The 25,251-nt window shown below is 37.4% G+C and overlaps 2 protein-coding genes and 1 pseudogene across 2 annotated transcripts; 2 read left to right on the top strand and 1 right to left on the bottom strand.

Moving 5' to 3' along the window:
- On the bottom strand, window positions 1-1,949 carry LOC113339388. Its single transcript, XM_026584674.1, has 4 exons — window positions 1,889-1,949; window positions 1,424-1,817; window positions 583-1,341; window positions 1-489 (listed from the first exon to the last, which is right to left on the bottom strand). The coding sequence occupies exons 3-4, from the start codon at window positions 1,001-1,003 to the stop codon at window positions 101-103; spliced, it is 810 nt and encodes a 269-aa protein (XP_026440459.1). The 5' UTR covers window positions 1,004-1,341; window positions 1,424-1,817; window positions 1,889-1,949; the 3' UTR covers window positions 1-100.
- A 1,557-nt stretch (window positions 1,950-3,506) lies between these two features.
- LOC113340122 lies at window positions 3,507-16,478 on the top strand (annotated as a pseudogene).
- Window positions 16,479-18,419: 1,941 nt separating this feature from the next.
- On the top strand, window positions 18,420-19,211 carry LOC113340119 (putative UDP-rhamnose:rhamnosyltransferase 1). The gene has a single exon (XM_026585330.1). It carries the CDS (start codon window positions 18,420-18,422, stop codon window positions 19,209-19,211), a length of 792 nt encoding a protein of 263 aa, XP_026441115.1.
- The last annotated feature ends 6,040 nt before the right edge of the window (window positions 19,212-25,251 follow it).

The following is a 25,251-nucleotide window of genomic DNA, read 5'->3' as shown; positions in this document are numbered from 1 at the left end:
CGAATCTAGGGAATATTCATTATAAAGGTGAAGAAGGAAGGCATATGAACATTACAAACAAGAAATAGACAAGGATGAAAATAATCTTCAGAAGACGCGGCTACTTTCCACTCTTGTCATTCCCACCACCTTTAGAAGAATCACCTCCCAAATCCTCTTCAAACTCTGAATCTTCTCCAGATCCCGAACCATTATCTTCTTCATCAGTCTCCTCATACTCTTCATGCACCACCTCACTATCATATATTTCAATATCCTCTTCATTAGGTTCAACATCAGAAGGCTTGAAATCTGAAAGAGGAATTTGATATTCGGCACAGATCTCTTCCGCGTTCTTCTTAACATGCTCGTCTCGAAGACGAATCGAATCCTTCTTCATATTGGAAATGGAAACAATAAACTTCTTTTTAAGCTTGCCGTATTTGGAGTCTCTAGCAGAAAGTTTCAACTTCAAATCATTGATTTCTTGAAGATGTTTCTTTTCAATATCTACGAAAAGAACAGAAAAATTATTGACGCATGGGAACAAAACTTAAAAAAGACACTCAAGAATGAAGAAGTTAAAGAAAAATCATAGATAACCTTCTTTCTTAGAAATAATAGCCTTTACAACTTCAGCACGATCAGATTCTAAACTAACATTTGTGGATAAACCTGTCCTAGCATTATCAATAACCCTAGCAGCCCACTCAAACTCATCATCATTCTCAATAAGCAGACGAGAGCGAATCATATTCTCACGAGAAGCAAAGGCGTTCTTTACGCTTATAGCTCGATCTCTCTCCATCTCAACTTGGAGTTTAATCTCATGAAAGTCCTTAAAAGCATGAGCACCCTTAAGAATTGCATTATCCTTTTCAGTTATAAGAGCATTCTTTTTCGCCTCAAGATTCCTAATTTCCTCCTTGTCTTTAAGGAGGTAGCGTTTAAAATTGTCATTCACAAATAACATGGACCTATGTTCAAATTTGAGGATCTCATATTTTGACTTGAGTTCCTCCATACTAAGAGTGTCTAATCCATCGTCTGAAGTGTTATTCAAGGAAGCATTAAGGTGCTCTAGAAGAATTTATTCCTCAATAGGATAACTAACTACTTCATCAGTGAAGTTGTAGATCTCTGCAGACACAAGCAATTAAAATAGGGTGGAAATAACGCGAAAGTGTTAGATCTAAGAGGAGAACGAAAATACACATCAATAAGCTGATTATTCCTATTGAGAAGCTCTATCGCACGTTCAGAACTGGAAGAAATATTTCCTTTTAACTTGAGATTGTCAGCCTCAAGAAAATGAATCTTTCTTTGAAGATCAGTGGTAATAGCATAAGACATATGGACGACCTGCATCAATATGAAATAAGCGGCAAAATAACCAAAAAGTGTGAAATCATAATGGAAATTTACGCATAGGAAGGAAACTTACCAATGACACCAAGAGCAAATTAAAGACCATGATCCAAGGAAGAGGCAACCCCACGAAAAGAGTCATGATTTAGAGCGGGAGCATCACAAATTTTAACCACCGCGTCGCATACACGACCCAACGCGGGATTATCAACGACTGATAAAGAATTGGAGAAGATATCAGACAAGAGTCCCATAAAAGACGAAGACGCGGAATCTTCACAAGGAAGGAGAGCATCATCATAAGAGCTAGTGTTCAAGGGAGTAGGGGAAGACTTCTTCCTCTTTTTAGAGGGATTCATAAGACCAGACTTTGAGACCACTCTTCTACCACCCTTCACTTCCAAAAAAACTTGATCTCCCTAAGAAAGAGAAAGACCATCATGAGAACCTTCAGCGTCTTCAGTCTGCATCTACACGCCCAATGAAATATAAGAAACAGAGGCAACAATATTGTTAAAATTTAAATGAGAGTATTGCTTACTTCATTAGTGCGTGAATCTGACACCTTAGACGTAATCTTTTTAGCTTTTTGATCCTTCTTCTTGATCTAAAATCAAAGGCGGTATTAAAAGAGACGAAAAGGAATAAAAAGTGGAAGAAATAAACAAGAAAGCGAAGTAAAAATTAGCATACCACGTCATCCTCCTCAGGCCATCTAAACTCCCAAGGTTTGTAAGCGTAAAATCCTTCAGGAAGAGGAAGAGTCGATCCATCAGCATCCTTATCGGTGATGTAAGGACCTTCCATAACAATAGGATATTCTACCCAACAAACATCCTTTGATAAACGCGCAGAGTCATTGGCTGGGTTGTTAAAGTCAACATCCCGCATGATCTTATCTACTTCTGCGAAACCATCTGCTCTCTTCAAGAGAGTGCCCCAGCGGAATTGTTCATTCTTTATGATGACGACCTCATAGTGTTTGAAGAAGTTATCCACCGTATACTCTTCCTTCTTAATCGACAACTTCGCATGCTGAGGATAAGAATATTCTAATCCTGTCGTGCGATGATAATATTCCACGATTATCTTGGTGCAATAACCTTTCAGTTGAAATAGGTCGCGTCTGAATTTGGCATGTGACAGAAGTTTGTAAAAGAGAGGAATTCGGGGATTGTATAAAGGAATGGGAAGCTCGCGGAATGCTGCCCAAGTGAAATAATGATTTTCTGATCACTCCATTGATCAGATGAAAACCATTCAGGTCCATTTGCAGAAGTAGGTGTTGATCCAGAAGGAAATGATAGCGTAAAGCCTCTATTTTTAAACTCAGCCTTCAATTTGTTGAACTCCTTAAGATTCTTTCAACCGGGTGTAGGAGCCATTTAAAGATTGGGAATAGAGAATAATGAAAGCAATTGATCAGGACGTTGATAAGAAAATAAAGTAAAGAAAAGAACGATGGAAGCGTGATCAATAAAAGTCTGGCAGAAACAGAAGAACAGCAGCAGAAAAGAGCAGCAGAAGAAAAGAAAGAGAAAGTAAAAAGAAAGGAAGAAAGGCATGTTAGGATATATAAAGGATTCTCTTCCCTTTTCTCGAGATATCTTCTCTCATCAAAGCATTAATTCGGGATGGATATGAAGAGGCGATTATCAGTAAAAAGAGAATCTTATATGGACGTGTCAGTTAATAAATAGAAAATCAATACGTGTAGATTGCCATGTCGAGATTCCGAAAAAATAACAGTTAGAAGAATACGAAAAGATGAATTGGTGCGGGAAAATAAAAATTAAAGACTTCTCTTACCACCCTTTTCTTCGGAAAGAACGATACGAGAAGAGGCAAAATGTGGATACAAAATATCACACACTCATTAGTGGCGCGAAAGAATTCATTTGACAACAAGCGAATATTACGCGTGCAGGATATATCCGCTGACGAACTGAATGACGTCACTAGGTCACACCAAAAGCGTGAAGATCAACGCGGTAATTTAAAGATCAACACGACAATATAAATATCAAGGCGAAGTTGGCGCACACCAAATCCGAAAATAAGGGCTTTATTAGCTGTCCTCCACTATGTAACCCCTATAAAAGGACAAGAAATTATTGTAAAGGGAGAGATCATTGCAGATAGGTGAGATAAATATTTTAGGAGAGAGAAAATTATTTTATTTTTCAAGTTTAGGTTTTCATACATTCATTTTATATTTGCTCCATCTTTTAATAAAATAGTGTGAGAGTTTTAGTTATGATTTCTTGAATTGAGTTCATAGCTCCTTCAACTACACGTCCATCATGTTTGAAGGCTCGTATCAATCTAAAATCGATCGATTTTCCTCCCATCCATAAGTTACCTGCCGTTTGTGAAGCAACAGTGGATTTGAAAGATGACGAACAAACTCAGCATCTTATGAAAGCGTGTGATGAATTAAAGGCGCCAGTGGAAATGCTTTTGAACCGGAACAAACCAGATTTGATTATATTCGATCTTATCAACTGCTGGATACCGGACGTAGGAACTAAACTCGATGTTCCTACTGCTTTTTTCAATGTGCATTCAACCCCAACGGTCGCCGATGCTGGGCCGCCATCGGAATACAAAGAATCCACTAGCAACCGCCGAATAACTCCTGAGGATTTTGCACGCGTACCGGAATGGATTTCTTTTCCTTCGATTGTTTCATATAAATTCCAAGTAGCTATTATTATGAGCAAACATATTAACAATCCAGACGTAACTGGACTGTCCACGGGTCAAAGACATGCGAAAGGTGTGGAAGGTTGTAACTTCATTTTAGCTAGAAGCTGTAGAGAATTTGATGGAGACTATTTGAATCTACTCGGAGATTTCTTCCAGAAACCTGTTATTCCAATTGGTTTACTACCACCTCCTGCACAGCGGCCGGTGACAGGTTCTTCTGATTCTGAAATATTTTTTTGGTTAGAAAAACAACAATCGAAATCTGTTGCTTTTGTGGGATTTGAAGTGAATACAAAATGAGTATAGATGAAATACATGAGCTAGCATTTGGAGTAGAGCTTTCTGGGTTACCATTTTTGTGGATATTACGGAAACCGGAAGGAATTGATGAATCAAGTCTATTACCTTCTGGTTTTGAGGATAGAATGTTGGGTGTAATAATCAAAACAAAGAAAAATCAAATAGCAAAAGTTATTGATACTTAGCTTCTTTATAATGGATTTGACGAAACGAGCGAGTTTCTCATATCTCCACAAAACAAGGCAAAATTTTGGAAAAACAGAGTGAGTCACCTGTTCAACACGTTTCCCTTAAGACATTGGCGCCCGGCTACACTCAAGAGTGATGCTATAACCCTCACAGGACGGATATCTCCAGGATAAAACACCCTACTACACCTACTACTATCATATGTAGTAGATGCTCAACTTGATCTTGGCAACTCCGAAAAAACCGTTAAGGAAAATCGCGAACGTTAAAGAAATCACCATAAAATATTTTCCCTCGGGGGTTTCTCTAAAAAATAGAGAATCCCCTTTCCACTAGATTTTACAAAAGTATTGAAATTTGTTTATATAATTGACAAATACAACTTAAGAAGAGGAACTCCCCCACGTGGGACTAAAAATCTTATTTAGTTTCTTAAAACAAGTAAAAAGTGGAAACTCCACGGTGTGGGACTAATAAGTTTTTCATTCACAAAAGAAAACAATAAATTATAATTTTTATTAGAACTTTAGAAATCATATTTTATTAATCGTTTTCCAACAATCCCCCACATGAATGAAAACTCAATAAAATACGAAAACACAGATAGATCTTGGTAAATCAACAACGGAATCTCACGACCCGAACTGACTTAACAGACAGACAGATCGTGCATGTTGAAGTCATACTATCCATTCCAACGTCATTTCCCTCACACAACAGTGTGTTGACCCCAGGGTCATACTATGGATTGCAAAAATCATATAGTATAGAGAGATTTCATCTTTAGTTTCTCACAAGTAAGACTAAAGGTTCCTTTCACCAAAGTGAAAAAGCATGAACTAGTGAACCCTTAGTGACCCTTAGGTCCTAAGTTCCAGTAATACAAAAACCATCAAAACGAAAATCACATAAAAAGCGCAGGAAATACCATTTTAGGCAGAGGTGTCCATGAGGTCTTGAACCTTTGCTTAGTGAGATATTACTGAAATTACTTGCTAGAGACAGTGAACTATGTCTTGAACTGCTAGCGATTGATGTAATTCGCGATAACGACCACGGATGATATCTCCAAGGTTGCTGCCAAGCTCGTGTTGTTTTGTCCAATTTGTCCCTGGACATATCCTGTTTCTCAGAATGCTCTAGAGAATCAAAGCTTATATTCTCATAGGAAGCGGCCCCACTTCCTTATTCAGATAGGCGAGTTTCCATAAATAGTGTTACTGCTACACTCCACTTCAATCTTAAATTGAAACTATAGAACTCATTAAGACTTCTTAAAAGTCATCCTTCACATGTAGTCACACTATCACGTCTACACCACAGGGAAGGGACAGAGAATGAAATTCTCTGATAGTGTTTACCTTTACCCACCACAAATTAGTTGTCTCATTCGAAACCTTGATCTTTGGATCTCCAGTCAGCAAGGTTGAGTATCCTTCATGGCAAGTTTAATTTATGAGCTTAAGCCCCATCCCCCTTGATGAATTTTTAACTATATCTTTCTACAAACCTTTCGTCAAAGGTTGTGCGATGTTCTCCTTGGACTTTATCCAATCAATGGAAAAACGCCAATTGAGATTAGTTATTTTTATCTTTAGTTATTATAGCTTGGCTAACACAATATATAGATATAGCTGGCACAGGCCTATGTCAGAGAGGAATGTCTTCTAAAAAGCATCTTAGGCACTCGGACGCCTCTCGTGCTTTATCTAACGCAATACTCTCAGATTCCATAATGAATTGAAAAATATAAGTATGTTTGGGAATCTTTCAAAAATAAACCCTCCTGCTAGAGTGAAAACATATCCACTCGTAGACTTAGACTCCTCTGAGTCAACTATCCAGTTCGCATCACAAAGTCCCTCAAGGACAACAAGATACCTTTCACAAATCAAACAAAAGGTAATAGAATATTTTAGGTACCATAATACTCTAATAAGTGCATCCAAATTCTCTTGCTATGGAATACAAGTATATCTACTTAACTTACTCACAATATAGGCAATGTTTGGACTCTTACAGTTCATTAAATTCATCAGACATCCTATAAATCTTGAGTATTCAAGTTAAGATACTCAATTACCCTTATTTTTCTCGAGTCTACAAGATGAATCCTATGGAGTACACGCATGCTTACAATCAGAATGATTGTATCTCATAAGCACAAATTCAAAATAATGAGAATGACTAAGACTATAAATGTTTGATTATCTTCTGATCCTCATCCCTAAGATTACATCAAAAGGGCCTAAGTCTTTCAAGTCAACGTTCTTATTCAGTGCATTTTTTTGGGTGGAATTAATCACATCTATTTTTGTATCAAGAATAATCATATCATCGACATACAAGCATACAATCACACAGGCATCCTTGACAAGTTACTTGTAAATATACTTGTCAGATTCATTGACTTAAATCCACTACTCATTATCACATGATCAAAATTTCCATGTCAATGTTTACGTGCTTATTTGAAAACTATACAAAGATTCATTCAACTTTCAAATTTTGTCTTCATAACCTTTCACTACAAATTCCTTAGGTTGGTCTATGTAAATTTCTTTATCTAATTAACGGTTTTAGAAACGTTATCTTAACATCCATATGATGTATCTCTAAGTTGTTTATGGCAGCAATAGCAATTAACATCTCAACAAAAGTAATTCTCGTCACAAGTGAATACGAATCAAGGAAATGTACACCCTATTTTAGTTTATAGACTTTATCTACCAACTTAGCTTAATATTTTTCCACAGTTCCATTTACTTAACGTTTCCTCTTAAAAACTCATTTACATCTCATGGTCAAGTCTGGTTCCGACGGACTGAGTCCATTTCACTAAATGTCAAGGATTCTTTACAAGTCGGGGCCTCAGACTAAGCTAGGCATGTTATGAAGTCGACTTCATAATAAGTCTCAAGTCTAATTGTTTTAATTCTCTTTGGCTCAACCTCAACTTCATCTTCCTTTAAGATAAGTTCTAACTATTTGAAAATAAATCTAGGGGATCAACATCACATCTCTAATGAGGTACAGGATTAAGAATAAACATGTTCAAAGAACTCGGTATCCCTAGATTCCGTAAGAATATTCACACCAAAGTCTGAAAAATCAGAACACACAACCAAAAATCTATATAAAGAAGTATACGGCATACCCTATATGAAGACACAATCAACATTATTGGTTTCTATCTAGTTCTTGTAGGATGAAGAATGACAATCTTAGTTAAACACCCCCACACTTTGATACATTCATAAGAAGGTCATCTACCTTTCCATAAATCATATGGAGTTTCATCTGATCCTTAAAAGGGTACTCTGTTCAAGATATACCAGTTAAGAGGACTGCCTCCCCCCCCACAAGGCCGCAGGTAGGGCTGTCAATGGGTACCCATTACCCGGGTCCGGGTCCGGAACCGGATCCGATGGATTTGGGTCCGGTTCCGGGTCCTTAAATTGGACCCATTAACCACTTTGGACCCAGCGGGTAATTACCCATATATACCCGTTTATGAACGGGTCCATGCGGATCCTACCCGTCGGGTACCCGCGGGTATTCGGGTATTCCATAAAGGCTAATTCTGTAAAAATCCCAGCGAAAATTAGGTCATATATAAAGGATGAGAATCTCACCACCCATTTCAGCCGATCTACTTTCTTCTCCTGCCTGCAACTACTTCTACACACTGGAAATCCTTTGTTTCTCAAATTCTTTCACTGAAAGAAAAGTATGATATGCTACTCTACAAATTCTTAAAGTGATGTGCGTGATTTTTATTGAATCGATTTTAGAAGCTTTTGAATCCTCTTGAATTTGTTACAGTATGATTTTAGAAGAGATTCCAATTAAAAAAAATATAAGAGAATGTTAATAAATGTTAGGAAAATAACATCTAAAATATTATTGATTCCAATAATGGGTGGTGATAAGGTTAATCAGTGGGTATCTTTCAATTTCTCAATTTTAATCAGTGGGTATCTTTCAATTTCTAAATTAGTCAGTATTTGGTGTGCTCAATTTCTATAAATTCAATAATTTAACTTATGGCTCTAATAGTTGCTGCTAGTGAAGTTAGATTTGTGGGTAGAGTTGTCAAACAGGCCGGCCTAGATTTGTTGTTGTGTCTAGTTATTATACTATTTCTTATCTAGTAATTGTCTAGTTGAAATGAATCGCTCATCTCTTATTAGTCTACTGTTTAATTTCTTTCATTTTGTATCAATTTTTTTTCCTTGTTCTTGATGATTTCTCTTGCACAGACAAGGCAAACTTATTATGCTTGAATGGGTATCCCTGTAATCTCAATGATATGTGAACTCTATGGTTGTTTTTGTGAGAAATCAATGATAGCTCGAAGGTTGGGTGTTTTCAGTAGCTTGCAGCAAACATGCACAAGAGCAAGTCTTCTACTGCCATTTTGGCAATTAAGTCATAAACTACTAATTCCTTGTGTGTGGTTGATGCGTATGCTGTTTATGCGTATATGCTTGGAACATTTGTCTTTTTCTTACTGTAGATGTTTGTTAAATTTATTATCGTTTATGCTTTATGACACCTGATAGGCTGATACAGATGTTTGTTGGTTTTTCCTTGCAGAGGCAACATGAAAAGTTAAACAGTAAGTAGTGTTGGTGGTCATTGTGTTCCTGTAAAGAAGACTAAAGTTACCGTTTCGAAATCCCCATGTATGCCGCCTCCTAAAGCTGCCGTTTCGAAGGCTGCAAAGAAGAGTAAAGTTGTAAACTCAGCAGAGCCGAAAGAAGTAGAAACTGTAGCCAGTGAGTCAAGTGATTCTGGTGATTCTGATCATATAGAAGCGGCAACAACAGATGTGGTTCCGTCACATACACGTAAACGCAAAAGAACCTCAAAGTATTGGGCTGAATTTCAAGAGGTATTGATAAAAAGGAAAACACACGGAGAATGCAAGCACTGCAAGAGGAATATTGGTGCAGAGAGCAAAAATGGGACAAGCAGTTTGAGGAAACATCTAAATAGTTGTATGGCGTACAAAGGAGCACAACAGCAAATTAACCAAATGTTCTTGAAAGCTAGTGAAACACAAGATGGGTCAGTAGCTGCTTACAACTTTAAGTTTAACCAAGAAGTAACTCGTGATTGTATTGCAAGAATGATTATCTTTCATGAACTCCCTTTCTCATTTGTAGAGTACATTGGTTTTAGAAGGGTGCTGACTTCATTACAACCCAATATTAAACTTGTGAAGCGGAACACTACGAAGTCAGACTGCATAAAGATTTATCAAATGGAAAAGAAGCATTTGTACGAGATTTTTAATAAGGTACAGAGTCGCATAAGCCTTACTACTGATTTGTGGACTTGTACCACTCAGAATAGAGGTTATATGGCTTTGACAGCTCACTATGTTGATGAAGAATGGAAGATTCAGAAGAGAATTTTATCTTTTAACGTTGTGAATGGGCAACACACTGGAGTTAACATTGCAAAGGTACTGATGGAGCAGTTGTACAAGTGGAATATAGATAGGAAGATAACTTCAATTACGCTGGATAATGCTTCAACTAACAAAGTCGTGGTAAGTGAACTTCTTGCTCAGCTAAAACCAGATAATGGATTACTTTTGGATGGGGAATTATTCCATGTTCGATGTTCTGCTCATGTAGTTGCCATTATTGTTGATCATGGGATGCTGCAAATTAAAGAAGAAATACAAAAAATTAGAAATTCAGTGAAATTTATTAGAGGTTCACCACAAAGACAACAAAAATTTAAAGAAGTTTGCTTGTAAGTCAATGCTCCTGATAAAAAGTTGATTCAAGACGTTGATACAAGGTGGAATTCTTCCTATGTGATGCTTGAAACAACACTTCTATTTCGAGAAGCATTTAACCGGTTCGGGAAGATTGAACCTGATTTTCTTAATGTTTCTCCAACAAGTGAAGACTGGAAGAATGCAAGTAGTCTTTCAATTTGCTTGACGTTCTTTTATGAAGTCACCATTCTCTTTTCAGGTACGTCATACGTGACAGTTAATCGTTATTTTGATACTGCTTGTTCTTTGTATTTAGAACTTCGTGAGTGGTGTGATTCCGATGATGCATTAATCTCAAAAATGGCAGTGAATATGATGAAAAGGTTTGAAAGATATTGGAAACTTACTAGTAAAACATTTGCAATAGCTTCCATTTTAGATCCTCGGTTTAAAATGAAATTATTGGATTACTATTTCCCATTAATATATCCTGGTAACAGCGAGGAGAAGAAGTTAGAAGTTATGGAAGTCTTGAAAAGATTGTATAATGAATATGCAACACATTATGCTTCTTCAGCTCATGTATACTCAGCAAACATTTTGACAAATCAAGTGAACATGGAAGATTCAGTTGGTAGTAGTGGTAGTACTTCATCTTCTCAAAGTTCTTTTACTTCTAGAAGGAAAGGTTTGACGGCATTTCTGGAAGAATGGAAATTTCATGTACCAATGTATCCAATTATAGCAGTGATAGCTCGTGATATATTAGCAATTCCTGCGTCATCGGTGGCTTCTGAATCTGTTTTCAGCACCAATGGTAGAGTTGTAGATAAATTTCGTTCTTCAATGCTTCTAGAAACAATTGAAGCTCTGATATGCACACAAGATTGGATAAGAAGTGCGCTGAAGAGTAAGTAACATATTCAATTCATGTTTGCTATTATATCAATTTTAGTTAGTGATTCATTTACTATGGTTCTTGTACGTCAACTAACTATTTTATTGTGTTAGATGAGGGATTTGGGTTAGGTAGTACTTCACTTCAGACTCTTTTGGAGGCAATGGAGGAGATCGAGTCAGACGATGATGATGCAACATCGCACATTGTCTAACTGACTGACTATCAATTTAAGGTAAAATAACCAGCTAACCTTGGAATGCAAAAATTTGTATTTCCTTAAACTTTGTCGAAATGTGATTAGTACAGTATAAGGAAATACATTCGTAAGAAAGTTTGACTTGTGTCTGTTTATACAATATTTGTCCTAGCTAGTTGTATATTTGGGAATTTTAATGTTTGCTTTTGGTCCTGGCCCTAGCTAGTTGTATATTTGGTGAGTGCAATCACGGAAGCAACTCTTGCTTCATTACAGGAAAGGTCTTTGATTGTGATATGGTTACTTGTACACGTTGTTTGGTTGAAGATGCAAGATTTGTACTTTTTTACTCGTAGCACATTGTCTTTATGTAATGTATTTCCTTAAACTTGGTAGAGAATGTGGTAGTGATAATAATTTTGAGGTGGTTTCTGAATTGGGAAAAATTGGGAATATGATCAACTGTTTTTGTTTCTCTTGCAGGAAAAATTGGAAATATGATGGTGAAATCTTTAGTGAACTGGTTGGAACTTCTTTTTGGCAGATTCTTACTTGTAGTTATCGGCTAAAAAAATGTCTGCCAACTTTTGTATTTAATATTTATCATATATAATGGCAGATTCTTACTTATAGCTAGGAAAGTAACTTTGATTTTCCTAATCTAAGGATTCTAAGCTCAAGTTTACTCTACTTTTGTATGTGTGTTAAAGATGGTCACTTTTCAGGTGTTGAATAATCCTTTTTCAGTACTCAGGAGCCATAAAATTGGGAAGTCATGTAGTTTGCTTTTTTACCCGATGGGTACCCGGACCCGGTGATTACCCGTGACCTTTACTGGGTCCGGTTCTGGGACAACACATTATGGAACCGGCCCCTGAACCGTTAGGACCCGGAACCGACGCTGATATGTCGGGTCCGGTTCTGGGCCATGTGCTACCCGGGAGGACCCGGACCCGTTGACATCCCTAGACGCAAGTAATCCTGAACTAATAAACATGGAAATTATCATCTCCTTACGGATACAGATGTTATGTTCAAGGCTTCTAATTGGTTTTCATCTTCAAGTTTATACATTTTAAGGCTTCTAAGGCATCATCCTTAACCCGAAGCAAGTATACAAGATAGTACCTCGTACAGTTATAAACCATCTTTTGCCAAAGTGGTTTTGGGTTGAATTCATGTCAACTAGGCCTAACTGAATTAATTCTAAAGGCTTGGAATTACTCTGAACATTTGTGCTAAAAGGTTTTATAGCATATTTTGATTCTTCACAGATTTCAGTTTTGTGTTCAAAATCCAAACTAAATTTGGGTACGCAGCCTATGCTAGACAGTTAAGCATTGACTTATAAGTTTACAGTTCCAATTCTATCACGTAAAACAATCAATCAGACAAAGAAAGCACAAGAATCAACTATGTTTACTTCATCAGTTTTTCCGTTAAGCTTATATAGACCCAAAGTCCTATAACTCTTGCTTAAAAAATCACTGCCTAGTTACAACAAGTTTTCCAGATTCAATTAATATCTTAAATCTTTTACCATCTACAACAGAACAAGATACAAGATTTTTGCATATGCTCGGAACATGAAAACTTCATTCAATATGAGAATAATACAAATATGATCTTCTTCTTGACCTTTTCCTTATATGCAACCTCTGTTGCAGATGAGTTACTCAAAAAGATTTTCTCGACATCCCCTATCCTCTGATAGGAGGTCAACAGGTCTTTGTTTCAAAAAACATTCTTGGTGGCTCCAGAGTGCACCTACTGGTCTCTCTTGGTTATTAAAATAACTTCTGACATAATGCCATTGAACTCGTTCTAGTTTGTTTCAACTAAATTAGCATTAGCTTTCTACTTATTAAGGTTTTTATGTTGTTTATACAATTTACTGCCGCATGGCCAGGAATTTTACAAACATAACAATCACTCTTAATTAAAGTAATGTCGGATTCATTTTTACGAAACATACCTTTCTTCTGAAGACTACGCTTAGAGTTGTTTGATGTTCTCGCCTTTGTCAGCTTTGGAAGACCTGTGTTCATCCACAGGCTTCTGGTATCCATGTCCCTTTCCAATTTCATGTCATAATCTTTGTTTATACTTTGACCACAGACACGGTAATTTCCCAATCACCTAATACACCACATCTCACAAACCTTAGTTCTGAATCGGAAAATAAAATATGAGTTTTGAAGATAGCATCTAGATCTACAAACTTCGTTTGAATCGCCATATCAACAAACTTCGTTTGAATCACCATATCAACAAACTCATGGTTATCCCATAAAAACTACTATAGTTAACAACAAATTTCTGCTCGTCAAAATTTTTCAGAAACGTTTCTCTGTTTTGTAAAATATCAAAAAAATACTTTTACAACTCGAAAAATTATAAAATTTTATGTGGGTAACTATACAGATGTCTACTATATTAGGTCAAAAGGGTTCATCTAAATTCCTTCTAGGTTAAGAGATCAAATCAAAACTCTACAGCTGACCAAAAATTCGTTGTTTTTGTTTAACAAACTGCCACACTTGCAAATCCCGATTCAAGAAAATGCCACCGTTTTTTTCATAGTTAATTAAATGCCACAACCGTTAAATATTCCGTCAGGGCCTACCAAACCGGTCTATATGTGTTGAACAAGTCAAGAAAATATGTTATCATTCCCTATTTACCCTTCACAATCCTTAAAGACTTGTGAATCGCTAATTAGGAGAAAGCAGAACAAAGAACCTGAGAGAGGAGAAAAGAAGCAGTTGCTGCTATTATTGCCGAGAACTAGGTTGAGAAAAAAACATAGAAATTGAGAGATGAAATCGAGTAGAAAATGAAGATGGGTCTGAGAATAAGATCTGTTGAGATTGTGAAGGTTCAAATTGAGGATTTGTTTTAAAATTGGAGGTGTTCTTGGTGATTCAGATGAACATTTGGAGTTGATGTTGTTGTCGATCTCTAGAAATGGAAGATGAAGAAGAATTGATAGGGTACAATGATGAAATTGAACTGAGCTACAGTCGTGGATAATTGAGAATAAATTGAACATTGGTTTTGATTTGCCAATAGAGATCAAGATATTGATCTGATGGATGCTGTGATGATTGTGGGTTTGAATCAAATCGAGAATTGGTTAGAATTTTGTGATGAAGCAAGAACAGTGATGAGATGGTATCAAAATCAGTTTTGTGAAAGCTACATATAGGATTTGTCAAAATTCTTTCTTAAAGTTTTGGGAAATAATTTTAGGGTTCGTCAAAATTATGTTTAATTCATAGAATTCAGGTTGTTTTAAGAATAGGGTTTAGCTTGATTTTCATTTTGTTTCCAGTTTCGTATGTTAATTAGGGTTTCTAATTGTATTTTACTGTAAATTGTTTTGATTATGATGGTTGTCGTGATGAAGCAGTATTGGTGGCTGATACTGGTGGTGATGTCATGGCTTGGGCCATGGTTGCAGGTGATGACAGGTTGAAGAAGGAGTTGCAGAGACTGAACTGGTTGGTGGTAATGGAGATGTATGATGTTGGTTCCATGGGTTTGGTGACATTTTTTCTCATAGGTGTTGAATGAAACTGAAGATGGTTTTCCAGGGGATATATGGCTATAAAATGGTAGAACTGGCATGGGATTAGATTCAATGGGTTTGTTGTGAATTGAATTTGCAGGTGTTTCGGTGAGTTTAGAAGCGCTAGAAATTTCAATGTCACACCAAGATGAGAATGGCACATTAGATATTCGATAAAAGTCCTAAATGGTTTTTTCTTCACCTTTTCAAGCTCAGTTTCTACCAGTTGAGCCTGTGTACAAGGTGGTTTGTGCTTGGTTAATGTCACAGGAGCTGCAGGGAGTTGTTGTAGGCTCTTGAGATGAAGCAAGCGAAAATGACTGCGATGGTTGGTGATGAATTTCCATGGAACTGAAGTGTTGCTACAGAGTTCCATGGGTATTTGGTGACTTAGATGAATGCTAGGACAGGTGACATGACAGTGTTGATGCTGGAGAGTTTTACTGGTGGATGTTGTAGGTGCAGTGAACCCAAGAACAAGGAGGAATCGGTGATGGATTACGGATGGGTATGATGTTGTTGAACTGGACATGGCGAGTTGGTGACAGATTTGAGGGTGTATATATCTTTTACTAAGCTGGATGAATGCCACCTATTCACTTCACAATTAACATCCATGATTATTACAAATTCTAATGTCTTAAGATTGTTGGGTGCAATAATCAAAACAAAGAAAAATCAAATAGCAAAGTTATTGATACTTAGCTCCTTTGTAATGGAAGTGATGGATTTGACGAAACGAGCGAGCTTCTTATATCTCCACAACAACAACAAGGCAAAACTTTGGAAAAACAGAATGAGTCACGTGTTCAACACGCTGCCCTTAAGACATTAGCGCCCGGCTATACTCAAGAGTGATTATATAGCCCTCACAGGACGGATATCTCCAAGAATAAACACCCTACTACACCTACTACTAGCATATGTAGTAGATGCTCAAAAAAACCGCTAAGGAAAAATCGCGAACGTTAAAGAAATCACCATAAAATATTTTTCCTTGGGGGTCTCTCTAAAAATAGAGAATCCCCTTTCCACTAGATTTTACAAAAGTAGTGAATTTTTTTATATAATTGACAAATACAAATTAAGAAAAGGTACTCTCCGATGTGGGACTAAAAATCTTATATAGTCTCTTAAAACAAATAAAAAGTGAAAACTTCACGGTGTGCGACTAATAAGTTTTTCATTCAAATAATAAATTAAAATTTTTATTAAAATTTTTGAAATCATATTTTATTAATCGTTTTCCAACATAGAACCAAAGGCAGAGGATTTTTCTGCTTAGGATGGGTATCACAGGGTAGAAGTTTTAAGTCATACTGCGATTGGAGGATATTTATTTCACTCTGGATGAGGATCTATTATTGAGAATCTCTTTTTCGGTCATGCTCAGATTCTACTGCCAATGATGCTTGATCAATGATTAAATGCCAGGTTTCTAGTAGAAAAAGGAATTGGTCATGAAGTTGAAACAAATGAAGATGGTTCTTTTACTAAAGAGGAAATTGCGAGATCCATAAAGACATAAATGGTAGATCAAGAGGGACAACATCTTCAGCTAAAAGCAAATGGGTGAAAGCATTTTTTTCGAACCATGGTCTTCATGAAGAATACGTAGTGAAATTTACTTCTGAACTAAATCACTTGCTAAGTAAAGAGTAATGTCAATCATGGCAGATGCCTCTCTAGTATAGAGTCGTCGGGGTTGATATCCTGATGTACCATGTTCTCCCAAACAAAATGAATAAAGTTGGTTGTTTTCTTTCTCATTAGAACAATTGTGACTGAGAGTTAGTACATATTTGTGCTCCTATTTCGCTCATGGAGGATTTATTTTGTTTCCCCTATGTGATGGCCATTTCAATTTTCGCTTAAGAGTCCGCAAAATGTACCAGAGACCAACTTTTTTTTACCCCAAATTATTATCATGTCTCTGTCTTTCTTATTGATGCCAAGGATGAAAATTTATTAGCTCAAAATGTTGTCATTGTCCAACAAAAAACGGCTCCCTAAGTCAGTACTGTCGTACTAGATATTAATATCTACTGAATTTGGCAAGCTTATATCAGTTGCCTTATTACAAGCTTTAGGAATAAAACTACACGCCGATTTAAAGACGGTTACATTTCGGTCAAGTCAACGCATTAACTTATACTCTGTACACTTGCGGTACTATTTTCACGGAAACTCGTATAGCAAAGGGAAAGCGCAGAGGTTGGTCTTAAACCCATTTCCCGTAGTTTCGAATAAGCTAATTTGACACCCGCATCTCATTGGAAATGTAAAAAAAATCTCCCCCAATATGTAGGAATTACTTACCTTGCATGTAGAGCTTCACGATGGATCCCCATGAATTTGCTATTACAACTTGAGTTACCTTCTTCACTACTACAATTTCAGAAAACAAAATGGGGTTGTGCTTATAATATACATATAGGAAGAGGAGGATGAAGAAAATTCACAATTTTAGACGAAATTTGACTGTCCAGATCCTTTATTTTGGACCTTACACGTGTACAAGATTTGGTTCGTTTTTAGTTGCACAAAATTGCTTAAAAATACCAAAATCAACAATTCCTGGGTGAAAAAGACATCTTGATTTTGATACTGTTTAAATGGACAAAAATTTAAAAATAGCCAAGATGTAAACAGTTTCATCATATCCATTTTCAAATATTTTTTCTTATTTTTAGTTTACATCAGGATGTGTCCAGTTTAATCCTCGCTATTTTTTAAGTTTAAGCCAGGATTTGCTGTCCATTTTACCCATACTTTTTTTTACTCGTCCATTAAAACCATGTTTTAAAAATATTTGGACAAATGATCCATTTTCAATTTTAGTTAAAAGTATTTCGGGAAGATCAGCAAATATGTGTAGAATGTAAGCCATGCGTGCACATGTATTGAGACAGCTAACCAAGTTCTAGATGAAATATTTGACGACAGAAGGAAACATTAATTTAAATTTATTTGGTGAGGAAATTCAAGTTACCAATTTTTGCCGGGGAGAAAATGCTAAATCCCCATGTAATTATGTACATGTGTAACGTCCTATAGAACGTAAGACAAAACTCCCATGTCGCTTTGGCCTTTGAGTGGGTAGGTGAACACAAATGATTATTTTATTTTGGCTTGACAGCAGAGCAGCACGGGGCACAAGCCAGACTAGCCAGTCACCTTGCTTCCTACTTAGGCTGTGCGTTGCACAAATTTAGTCAATAGCTAAAATTGTTGGATAGTACAAAGATATATTTGTACAGAAATAATTGATATTATGATCAGCACGTAATACTCCTGGAAGAAGGTAAAAGTTTGCTAAACTAAAATGAAAAGTTACAAAACAGATAATCCCATAGATGATGATTTTGATAACGATATTTACGTGAGCCACACACTTGCTAACAATAGCAATTGCATTGACAATTCAGAAGCCACATGCAATTGATAGTTCATCAAACTCGCTTCTTCAATGGAGAAGACTAAAGAAAATCACTTCCATATAGTGTTGTTTCCATGGTTAGCATTTGGTCATATTATACCATTTCTAGAGTTATCAAAGAGTTTAGCTTCAAATGGAAATGGTGATATTCAAATATCTTTCATATCCACTCCAAGTATCATCAAACGACTGTCACCCATTTATCCACCAAGTCTCAAGAGTCTCATCAATTTCGTATCGATTGATTTACCTTTGGTGGATAACTTACCTGCCGGTTGTGAAGCAACTATCGATTTAAAAGATGAAGAACAAACCCAGTATCTTAAGATAGCCTATGATTTATTACAGGCGCCAGTCGAGATGTTTTTGAATCAGATTAAACTAGATTTGATAATATGCGATGTCATCAATTGTTGGATGCCAGAAATTGGAGCTAAACTTCATGTTCCTACTGCATTATTCAGTGTGTCATATGCACCATCACTCGCATTTTTTGGACCGCCATCGGAATTTAAAGAATCAAATAGCAGTCGCTCGCCGGAGTACTTAACTTCACTACCGGAATGGATTCCTTTTCCTTCGAGTCTTGCATATCGGTACCATGAAGCTGTGAGTATGAATGAGATTTTAAACACTAAAGATGCAACTGGACTGTCAGCTAGTGACAGACTTGTAAAAGTTATTGAAGGTTGTAACTTCGTTTTACTCAAAAGTTGTACAGAATTTGATGGAGATTATTTGAATCTCCTCAAAGATCTCTACCAAAAACCGGTTGTATTCCGGTCGTTTACTACCGCCTCCTGCTCGGGTTTCATTAGTTAAGAGCATCTTTAGTGATTCAACAAAGAGTTCTAATTCTGAAATGTTCAATTGGCTGGACAAGCAACACCCAAAAACTGTTGTGTACGTGGCATTTGGAAGTGAATACAAAATGAGCTGGCATTTGGATTAGAAATTTCCGAGTTACCGTTTTTGTGGATACTAAGGAACAGGGGCGGAGCCAGGTTTTGAAAATTGGGTGGGCAAGCAATGAATTATTGGACATTTAAGAGGGTGCAAAATGAGTAAAAATGACTAAATTGGGCTAAAATGGAACTATAATTTTGGGCATACCAAAATCTTCCAAGGCATATTGAATGAAGACAAAAAAGGTTGTGAAATAGCAAAATCAGATAACCCTTTAACCCAATTTTTTTTTAATGGCAAATCTGCCCTTTACGTATTAGTGTTAATAACCTTGATTAGTGATTAAATATTTTATTTAGTGATTAAAATAATTTTCAGAATTATAAGAGTTGTTTAGATGAAAAATTTGAGGATGAGTTGTTTACACAAACTCAAGAATGATGATTTTTATGAGCCAAATCCTGATGATGAAGACATTGATGAGGAACCCAATGCTTCTAATACACAGGTACACTTATATCCTATACTTAATCTCACTTCTATAGCTCTCAATTATCAAAAGTTAGGTTTTTTGAATCATGGTTCGGCGAAACAGGTTGAGGTTCGGCTCACATCTATGAGCCGAATCTACCAATTGATGAACGGTTCGGCTTACTGAATCTGTTTACTGCATGTGCCGAACTGTTTGCTAGACACTAGTTCGGCTTATATGAAAGTTTCATAGTAAGCCGAACAACATCCTGAATAGCTCGGAAAAAAAAATAATTACCGGTTCGGCTTATATTTCGAAAATCGTATGAGCCGAACATCAATTTGTTATTTTTTGGGTTAAAATATTGTTATTGGTTCGACACATATTGAGAATATCGTAATAGCCGAACCTCGTTAATGTGCTAGGTTCGGCACATATTACGATTATCGAATACGCCGAACCCCTATGCATCTTTATCTGTGACTAGGTTCGGCTTGAAATATCATGAAATTTCATGCCGAACTGTTCATATACACTTACAGGAAGTTTTTGTGAAGAACAGTTCGGCTAAAAACGCAACTCAATTTTGAGCCGAACCCAACACTGTAACCGTCATTTAATCGATGAAAAACAGCAAATAGGAGATTGGGTTTGTAAAACTTGCTTTCTTATCCTCATTTCCGGAGTTGGAGATGCAGTTGGTTCAATTGGTGGTTGATTTTCAGTTTCTACACCTTCATCTTCAATTGGTTCTTCTTCTTCAATTGATGGATTAGTAGACGATTTGGTTTGCCTAGTCCCTGCTTTTCTTTGTACGAGTCATTATGTGGTTGAGTTTAATCGACGATCAAATTTTTACGAATCGATAATTAATCACGATGATGAATTTTTTTTTTCGCAGGAGGGGAAGAGTTCGGCTAGAGGAGGAGGAGGTAGAAGAGATGGTAAGGGAAACTGATTTTGATTTTTTAGAAAATTGATTTCAGATTTTTGTATTAAGGGTATATAGGTAATTGAACTACCCATAGGGTACCCCTTATAAGGTCACCCAAGATGGGGCTATTGTTTTGTATGCCTAAAAAGATTTTGGTATGCCCAAAATCAGGGTTCCTAAAATGCAAAACAATTGGGCTTGGAAGTCAGATGGGCTGGGTGTGCAAGTGCACACCCACCTTTCCATGTGGTTGCGCCCCTGCTACTACCATCTGGTTTTGAGGGTAGAATCAGAGGTAGAGGTTGTATGTGCTTTGGATGGATCTCCCAAGTAGAGGTTTTATCTCATGCTGCAACTGGAGGGAGTTTGTGTCATTGTGGGCTATGTTGTAAAAGGCGAGCGCTGATGCCTAGTAAAAAAAGGCGCCTAGGCGCCAAGTTATACTTATTTTCTGTCGTTCTCTAAATTTCGGGTGCTCGCCTGGAACGTCTTAGGCGCTAGGTTTGGCGCCTCGCCTTGCCTAGCACCTTTTACAACATAGATTGTGGGTCTAGTTCCATCTCACAGAATCTCTTCTTCGGACATAGCCAGATCCTAACGCCAATGATCATTGACCAAGGAATCAATGCTAGGATTTTAGTTGAGAAAGGACTTGGTTTCGAAGTTGAAAGAAATGAAGACGGTTCTTTTACTAGTGACGCAGTGGCAAAAGCAATGAGGATTTTGATGGTAGAGCCAGAGGGACAACAATTGCGACAGAAGACAACCGAGATGAGACAAAATATTTTCTCAAACCATGATCTCCATGAAGGTTACATAAACAAATTCATTTCTTCACTAGGCCAATCGCTCAGTAAAGAGCAAGACGGAAAGAAAAGCAGCTAGCATTATATGGAACAGTGAGAATAGTAACCCAAACTTGGGAAGGGGAAAACCTAGGACTAGGAGCAAAGAACTTGTAAGCTAAGTCTGTGATTATTTAGATGGTCTACGAAAATTCCATATGCATTGTAATGATGGGGTAGCTTGAAAGAAGGGAAGTCGATGATCGACTGTCTTGTGCAGTGCACTTCCAATATTTCGAAGTTTTGTCATTTTAGACAAATGCACACTAAAACAGCTCAAACAACTTGATCAAATCCCCGTTGATAATTAGATAGAGACATGAGCTAATAGGTATACTTTGCTAATCTTAGCACGGAGTACTAACCAAAATGTAAAGTTACAAAAGAGATACTTAAATAAATTATGGTGATGTCATTTTCATGCCCCAAGAGCAGACCATATTGTGCTTGGATAGCCCGCCCGGAACTAACCACTTGCTATCTGTAATTCAAGAACAACACATGGGTGAATCGAACGATCAAGTAGCTAGTATGAAATATTTGGCCTTCGGAATACTTTCAGGATCCAGATTACCCACCATTCGCCAAGCCTTCTTAGCTATCATAGCGGGATTTTGCACTCGGATTTTCTAAATCCACAGACACTATCCTTCTCTAAAAAGTGAAGCTTATACACACACCCACCAAGGGTGTGAATACAATTTCCTATGCAAGCCACCAACACTGACAACTTCACCTACCAGCTTTAGAGAGATACTACTTTGTAGACCTGGATTTTATTCATTGGTCCACAAAGTTGTCCTAGATCATTACCTGATTACAATAAAAATGAATATTTTTTTGGTAAAATAATCACTCTAGGCAAAGGCAACAACATTTCTTTTTTGATGTAACGGCAAAGGCACAACCGAAACTGTGTAAATGAGCCACAAACACACGCAATTTAGCTAATTGTTATTATAACATTGCCGGCGTGGGTGCATTAGCTTGTTAAAATCTCCCAAGAATAGGGAAAAACGATAAAAGAATCATTAGTCTTGTAGAGTACAGGTGTCCTGTTTGTTGATCAAAAAGAGTACAGGTGTACTAGACAAATCTTGCCAATTAGATCACATTTGATTCGAGTCCGATGACAAATGACTAAAATTTGGGAAGGATTGAAAAAATTATGTTACTGGCATGTTGTCGATCATTCTAGACAAAGTCACACTAAATGTAGTTAATGGAGATCCAATAGTACACCCAAATAAAAAACAAAACTAGATTTATGATATAATAGATAATTTGGATAAGAAATTCTTTATTGATTCACCATTCAAGGTAATGAAAGTACAAGTTTTAAATACAAGGAAAATCCTAATCTCACACTCTAAACAAGACTATTCCTTCCTCGGGAATCCGACCTCCTTTACATTGCCCAAGGGCCAATATTTATAGACCATCCAACCCTAATAGAAAACAACTCATTTTACTTCATCCAATGTCACCGTATTCTCGTGGGTAAACCTTTTACTTCGCCCAGGCCATTTTCCATAAAGTTTCTCCCCTTCTTTCGCTGACGACCATGAGAACTTGTCAGGACAGCTGTCTCTTTCTTGTTCAATAATTTACTGACTTCACAGGCTATCTTTTCGGCCAAAAAATCTTACTTCGTCTTCGTGATCGGTATCTTGTTGGGTACTCCAATTGATCTTTCATGTTTTAGGTTCTTTAAGCGGGTTATTTCGTTTTGGGATGCTTCCTTGTGTACGGGTCTTCTTACTTCGTGCCGTTAATCAACGACGAGATGAATCTGACTTTGATTTGACAAGTCACTGACCGAGTTCTCGGGGAATGATGCAAGATCCTTGAGTGAGATTCTTCAGACCTATTTCGTGCCTTCCTGTGCGGCCACGTGGAGAGCCTATTTTGTGTACCTACATTTTTCCTTTTCTTATTTTCTCCATGAGAGAATTGGTTTTCATACTAGAAGAACCTCAAAATCAGCAGATCTACAGTTTTTTCGCTTGTTTTCTTTTAGATTTTTCATCTAGTAGCAGCTTTCAATATCTTTCTCAAGGTGCTCAGGAGAGTTGAATATCGGAGTGAAAATGGAGTTTTTGATACTTCGGCACTCAAACGATCTCCTCCATGAAAGAGTCGGAAAGAATAAAGCTATCAGTAGACTCCATGGAAGAAAATATCTTCATATGAAAGTTGAAAAAAAAAACTAGTTGCTCTTCATCCTCAATGGAACTCAAGATAATCCATAAACCTCTTCCTATAAATCTAACTCTAAGTCAAGAAGGAGGGTTAATGAGTACATAATCATTCATCAAACTCAAAAATTTGACGAAAATCCAAAGTCTAAAGATGATGAGAGATATTTCCTAGAATGGGAAAGATATGCTCAATCGTCATAATTTGGTTTCTTCCAATAAGAGGTATAATGTATTGAAGGAGGTATTTTTCTCGAAAAAAGAGGACTGATAAAACACCTTTTCTTCATCATTAACACCTTGTGAAAGTAGGGAATGTTTTGACATCTTCACATGTCTCCAAAATTTACTGCAAAGTCTTCCTGTACTAAACTGTCCAGTCTGAACTATGACTTAGCAATTGCACATGACCTGCAAATCTAGGGACCCACCTTTATGAGAAAAGAGACACATTAAGTATTATTGCATATATTGCAGGGAAGGTAATGGTGACGTGACGATCTGCTCGCACGAGCCAAGGTGAAAACGATGGAGCCCATCAAGAGGGACTAGATGACATGGAACCAGGCGAGACCATGTTAAACGGTGCGATCCTAGGAGAGGGACAACCCGATGACCAGTATCCGGAAGGACTAACTGACAATTATATCTCCGAAGAAGAGGGACACCCCTTCGAGAGGCATGATGATTTCCATCTAACCCAACCAGGATGGTTGGACCGTTTGCTAAGGCAAATAGCGAACAGCGAGGCCAAGAAGGACAACCTTTCAGACCTCAGCGGTGCCAACGTTACCATCGCAGCCATCCTGAAAGCCCAAGAAGCTCAGGATGAGAGAATGAAGAGATTAGAGAAATGAAATAAGAGGCTAGAACGGAGAAACTGCAGGCTGGAGCGTAAAGAAAATAAGAAGGTGTCACTCGCTACCGTTGAGGATATCCTCGAGGAGGAAAATTCTTTGGAGAACCTACAGGACGACGAGCGATTCAATATCCCTGACACCTCGAACGAGGAAACAGCAGATCGCTTCCCCAGAGGGAGCAGAGGCGTCCTTGACTAGGAGGATATCCCATCTGAGGGATCATCAGACGTTGATCCCAAGCATAAACGAGATAAGAATAGAACCGATGAAGTTCGAACCAACTGCGAGGCCGAGAACCTCGCGGCTGTGAACCCCAAGAGAGGGGAGACCACAAGGTCAACTCGATCCAAGATTGTGTCATATACTGAACAATCGGACGAGGATTCGGGGAGATCAAGGCGTCGTCTCCAGGAGCTTTGTTTCTCACCCGAGAAGGCATAGGGAAGGAAGAAGAAAGCCGAAACAAGGCGGAATGAGGACCAATTGAAGGACCGACTCTGCCGGCTCGAGGCAATATATAGGGAAGCTACAGGAAGGCAAGAAAGAAAGAAATTGGCGGAAGTCATGCAGGAGGAAGCACAATCTCCTCTATCTGAAAATCTATTAAAACTGCCATTTCCAAGGAAATGCTCTCTACCGACGTTCAC

The sequence above is a fragment of the Papaver somniferum genome, unplaced genomic scaffold, assembly GCF_003573695.1.
Source record: "Papaver somniferum cultivar HN1 unplaced genomic scaffold, ASM357369v1 unplaced-scaffold_21, whole genome shotgun sequence".
NCBI classification, from domain to species: domain Eukaryota; kingdom Viridiplantae; phylum Streptophyta; class Magnoliopsida; order Ranunculales; family Papaveraceae; genus Papaver; species Papaver somniferum.
Note: the sequence above shows the minus strand (reverse complement) of the source record. Positions and strands in the feature narration are given on the sequence as shown.

Bases quoted from the DNA above. Each gene is read 5' to 3' on its own strand.
- LOC113339388 (XM_026584674.1), bottom strand. From the start codon at position 1,003: ATGGAGGAACTCAAGTCAAAATATGAGATCCTCAAATTTGAACATAGG. The intron at 490-582 runs GTTATCTATGAT...TTCTTTTCGTAG, and splicing joins TATTATTTCTAAGAAAGAAG to ATATTGAAAAGAAACATCTT.
- LOC113340119 (XM_026585330.1), top strand. From the start codon at position 18,420: ATGGAGAAGACTAAAGAAAATCACTTCCATATAGTGTTGTTTCCATGG.